The 5794-nt window shown below is 38.6% G+C and overlaps 1 protein-coding gene across 1 annotated transcript; it reads left to right on the plus strand.

Moving 5' to 3' along the window:
- Positions 1 to 902: 902 nt before the first annotated feature.
- LOC109506339 (histone-lysine N-methyltransferase SUVR3-like) lies at positions 903 to 1752 on the plus strand. The gene is given in 3 exon segments (XM_073244509.1): positions 903 to 923; positions 1001 to 1565; positions 1568 to 1752. Coding segments are annotated over 3 exon segments (771 nt in total).
- The last annotated feature ends 4042 nt before the right edge of the window (positions 1753 to 5794 follow it).

Raw genomic sequence — 5794 nt, forward strand, 5'->3', positions numbered from 1 at the left:
ATTTGTCATCCTCATGAACTCCACATGATTTGTAGCTGCCATCTCTAATGCTTGATCCATGAGCAGAGTCAAGCAGCCGCTGGAACAGGCGGCAAAGACATGATGATGCGATTGCACGGAGCACCATTTGAATAAACACTGATTAGTTTGCCGTTTCACCTGAGTAGCCTGCATGAGTCATGGGCAACCAATGCCTGCTTTAAGAGTTAACCAGATTAGAATCCTGTACGGTACACGGCATGTAATTTTTTTTTAAATAATATTTTTATAAATTAAAAATCTAATATAATATAAAAAATATATAGATGATATCAAATATTATAAATCAAAATTTAAACTCATACACATATATCTTTTTGTCTGGTTCAAAATTTGCAATACATTTAAGTCCCTTCATTTTCAACACACCGTGGGAACTAGACAATCCAAAAGGAGCTAAGCATCCTATACTTACTGGTGGATAAATTTTAAAGAACTGAAATTAGGAAATAGATATTCATAGTGAGTTAAGCCGTTCACTATTTATCACAAACAGTTGCAAAGTTCATAAGAAGTTCATAATCAGATATTATTATGCCATGATAAATTCGTTTAAAATCATCAAAAAGCTATGAAAAATATAATCAAATATGTAAAAAAAAATTATTTGAGTAGAAAGAAACAAAAGATTGGAGGGTTAAAAATTATTTGACATCAAAAATTTTAAATTTTTTCAACAATCTTCGATCAATATTAATTCTATCATCTCCTAAATTAAAAATCAAAAATATATATTATTTTTTTATTCTTCTTTCAAAAAAATTATAAGATGATGAAATTATGTTCGGTAATCTTTACCGAAAAAAATAATGAAAATACTCTGGACCTTCAGGAAGGCTTCCATATTGCATGCATCAGGGCAAATGAATTGTACAAATCCCACGGTAAATAACATGCCACGCGACTCTTTGCACTTCACCGATTCCCGATTGAGCGCTTTCCACCGTGCATATGCTCCCAGATTTGCCCTGGTTCGCTTGCACCTGGTGCATGCAATAATTTCTCCCTAGAACGGGTGCAAGTTGAGATTTGTACTTCAACACATTCGGGCTCGGCACCTCGAGACATAGAGGAGAAGAGAGGCCGAGAGGCGGAGGGGGAGGCATTGCGGGGATGGGCCAAGCTGGTCCTCCCTTGGCTGGCCCCTCCCGACCTCGCCGCCGTCGCCTCCACGAGCAAGGCCCTCCGCAGCGTAGCCATGGGCGTCTCCTATCGGAGAGCTTCAGACGCTTCTCGAGGCCTGGAGCGCCACCCTGTCCCGTTCCTCAACCGCATCGACGCCCAGCCTTACTCCTACTTCCTCTACGCCCGCTTCCCTCTTCCCGCCCTCCACTCCCCCTCCGCACAGCCGTGGGGCGGACACGACCCCAACCCCTCCAACCCCTCCTCCCTCGCCGCTCTCACCTTCTCGCCGGCAGTCGGAGGGTGCGCTTGCGCACCGACGTGCGCATCTAAATGCCCGTGCTCGTCGGGCCCCGAGCGAGGGACGGAGCTGATGACGGACTGCGGGGCGAATTGCCCTGCGGGCCCGAGTGCGGTAATCGCGTGACGTAGGGAGGGATTTCTGCCCGATTGTGGGTCATCAAACATCCCCAGAAAGGGTGGGGATTACACGCGGCTCAGTTCGTCAAAAGAGGAGAATTTATTTGCGAGTATGCCGGTATTAGCTTCTCCCCCGGCTGCCGGCGCCGCCCAGGAAGACGACCCGCATAAAAGAAAAATACGTTTTTAGCCACGCATCATGCAGTTTTTTAGCCACGTGTCGAACAGGATGCGTTAATGCGGCTGCTCCGTTTTTATATATATATAATAGATATAATAGATTACTCTTGTCGTTGGCAAGAAGTCAATTAGTCAACAGCAGACAGGTCAAGAGGAAATTTATAGTTTCACAGGGATCTTATTGTTAGCTAGAACACACTTGAAGTCGCATTGTTGATATTTATAGTGATCACATTGTTATTGTGGATCCTATGATGGATTAAAATTCCCAAAAGTGACAGACGTTCCTCTCAAAGAAAGAGAACAATAAACAAGAAATAAAAGAGTCTGGATTAATTCAAACTCAAAGAGTTGTGTCTATTCCAACAGACAACCCAACTGTAGTGTCTTATCCAAAGGACACCAATAGTAACCTCTGGATGACTATAAATATGAGGGGTTCTGACAAACCAAACACACCAATTCGATGGATGATGATTCCATCAAAATTTCTATGAAATCTGATCGTTCCTGGAGATCCTCAAGCACACAAACAAGACTAGCTTCCTAGGTTAAGGAAGCGCTAAAGGGCGGAGTCAGAATTCTTCATTATGTTTGGCGCCATTGCTTGCCAATGAAAGGTTGCACATTAACTTTGATCTTATATTCTCATAGATTTTTTATTTTAAAATCTGAAAATTTTAACTTAATGAATTGTCTATGAAAGATTGTATCTTAACCGTAATCTTATTCTGTCATAAATTTTGTATTTAAATCTTAAAATTTTAACTTAAGAAAATGGATTGATAGTTTTCTTAAAATTTTAACTTCCTTATGTACATCCAATTCAAATAAATGCCAGGGGGCTGCTGTTGCAGCTTCTTTTACCATAAAAGAAAAAGGTTTTCTTTAAACGGAATGCTAAGTGGGCTACTATAATCATATTAAAATTAAACTTGACCATTAGGGTTTGGTGTGATTCACGAGGGTTTAATGCAATTAACGTGAGACTGGAAGAATGAACAATGAATAGAGTAGTGATAAGGGGTATTTGTTGGGAGGAATAGGGATCCGAAATCAGAATCAAAATGGGTGACTTCTATTCCAACCATTTAGTTGGAAGGAGTCCCATTCTGATTCCGATTTTGGGATGGAATGTGAATGGCTTAATCTATATATAACTCAATTTCTACTTTCCTCTATGAATTCAATTTTTCATTCCGATTTCGATTCTGGTCACGAACCAAACGCTTCGAGGATTTGGCCATTTCGATTCCGATTTCAAGCCATTCCGATTCTCATTCTTATTCTGATTTTGGTTGCGAAACCAAACACCTCGTAATTTTTTTTAATAAGATTAGAGACATGAAAACTCATCCATGGAATCCGAAGAACACAGTCGTAGTTGGGAAAAAATATTAAAGGCCATTCGTTTTCCAACAAAAGAAAGCCAAAGCTTTCATAATAATACTAATTCCTCCATTCAGAAAGAAAGCATGCATCACCAACTATACGGTACAAGATGGCATCCTCCAGCAAAATAATAGCAGTAGTCGGGACGAAAACGTGAACAATTATATAACAAGAGGATTTAGACTAGGGATGCAAATCAGGGGGTGTTTGATTCGCAACCCAAATTAGAATGGAATGGAAATCGGAATGGCTTGAAATCAGAATTGAAATGGCTAAATCCCTCGAAGTATTTGGTTCGTGTCTGGAATCGAAATCGAAATTGAAATTGAAATGAAATTTGAATCCATAGAGAAGAGTAAGGATTGAGTTCTATATACATTGAGCCATTCTCATTTCACTTCAAAATCAGAATCAGAATGGGACACCTTCCAACAAAACGATTGGAATGAGAGTCATCCATTTCGATTTCGATTCCAGACTCCTACCCTCCTCAATCAAACACCTCTTCATTTTCTTGATTTGGCAGTACAGTGGAGATCTTCGTTCCAGGGCAGTGCATCTTCATGCCCTCCAAAAACAACTATAAATCTTCTAATTTCATATTTACCACATAAATCAATGGCCTTGGCCGGCCCCCACAAAAACAAGAAAATCTTGCAATTGGAACGAAGAAAATTAAGGGATGAATTACAAAAGATCTTAAAAACTATACTATATAAAAAAGATAAAAGCATTCATTTGTTAACTAGCAGTGGTCAGTATAAAGAACCTCGGTAGAACCATGCCACCAAAAGTCCACGCCCAATCCTCAAATGAAATCATAACTTCTGTCTGGGTCGTGGCGCAATATGAAAGAAACGCCAAAATACAAAGAAAAACCATAGCATCCACCGATCGCTAATTTCTTTAGAAGTGAAATATATACCACCAAGTATTCTCTTGAATAAGGTAACGCAAATATGTCACATGCATAAACCAATAAAACAAAGGGAATAACATCACAGGTACACACTTAAACGAACAATCCTGTCCTATGTTATTCATTACATGAATAGCTCACCCTCACATGAGTTGGCACATACACATAATAAATTTGGATGAATTTTTCCTCCCTTTATATCAAAAAAAAAAAAAAAAAAGAGTTGCCACATATACACACCTAAAGAAAGATAGACCTCCAACAAGGAGGCCATCCATCCATGTCCCTAGATCATGATATCGATGAAGTGAAGGTCTTGATCATGTGTGAAAGTACTCATGGATGGTGGCAAGAGATACTATAGAGTTAGTTCTTTGGTTTTTATGTTATATGTTTGCTTAGTGATTATGTTTTTTGATGTAAATGAGTTAGTGAAGACCTAACTCAAATTATATTAATATAAATATAAATAGGTTCAGATATAATAGTTCGGGTTACAGTAGAAGATACAGAATAATAGAGTGACTTACATTACGATAAATAAATTAAGTGAGAGTTAAACAGTAGCATTAGGAGAGGTAATGAAAACTGTTTACTCAAGTGGACAACGATCTGTCGTCCAAGAGATTATGGAGGTATATGATCACTGATATCACACTACTTAATAAACTTCTGTTATGTAAATGGTGGTGGAAATTATTTACTGAAGCTCCCAATACGTGGAACATCCTAATTAAATAAGGATATTATAAAAATCAAGAGATTTCAAAAAGTAGCCTCAGAATAATCCTCATTGCGCCTCCCCTCTTGGGCCTGACCCTGCAGTTTTGGATGAGTCCATGGAGAGCACCAATAAGCTAGCCCAAATGGCAAGAACTAATGCTGTAGCTGATCAAGTCTCTTTCTCCAGTCTTTGCACTCGAGAGAAGGGAACACACCTCTTAAATAGACAAGCTTAGCAGTTAAATAACAGCATTTGCCTTGTTTGGTCTGATTAAGGTGGCTTCCACATGATTTCGAGGAACTTTTGTGGAAGGTTCAACCTGTTTCAGATCAGGGGAAAGATGCTTATATTTTCTCTCCCGGTATATGAAGACCTTTACGTATGAGGTTTACTAACATAGGAATATTAGTTCCTCAAAAAAAAAAAAAAAAAGGCATAGGAGTATTAGAACCGCATGAGTCGCGAATAGAGTGACCCTTGTTTCACGTTAGAGGTCGGCGGAGCAACCGCAGGAACTAGAGTTAGATGAGACCACGCAGTTACAGGAACGAGTATTGCAGCACAAGCGTTCCGTTTCGAAGAAAATTCCATTGGTGTCTTTTTATTCTTCTCGAGCTCCTTTTTGAGTTTGTCGGGATTCAAGAATGTCATCTTGCCTTGCCAACTGTAAATTTTTTTTTTTTAGAGTTTTGATCCTGTCATATTATATTATATTATATTATTATATATAATATATATATATCACCATATTATAATATTTTGTAATATAATAGATGATATAAAATTAATTTTAGAGGTATAATCCAAGCAAGTTTGAACTATTTCGAAAAAGACATCGAATGGTCTATCACTAAAGAATAGAAATAAAATTGTCAATTTCCGGTATATTTGTTCCTTGGGCAAGTAATGTTTGGCTGGCATTAGAGTTTATTCAAGGTCATATGCTCCATGTAGACACCATTGTGAAGAACATAACACAATACACAAGTCTACCCTTG

The sequence above is a fragment of the Elaeis guineensis genome, chromosome 10 (genome assembly GCF_000442705.2).
Source record: "Elaeis guineensis isolate ETL-2024a chromosome 10, EG11, whole genome shotgun sequence".
NCBI classification, from domain to species: domain Eukaryota; kingdom Viridiplantae; phylum Streptophyta; class Magnoliopsida; order Arecales; family Arecaceae; genus Elaeis; species Elaeis guineensis.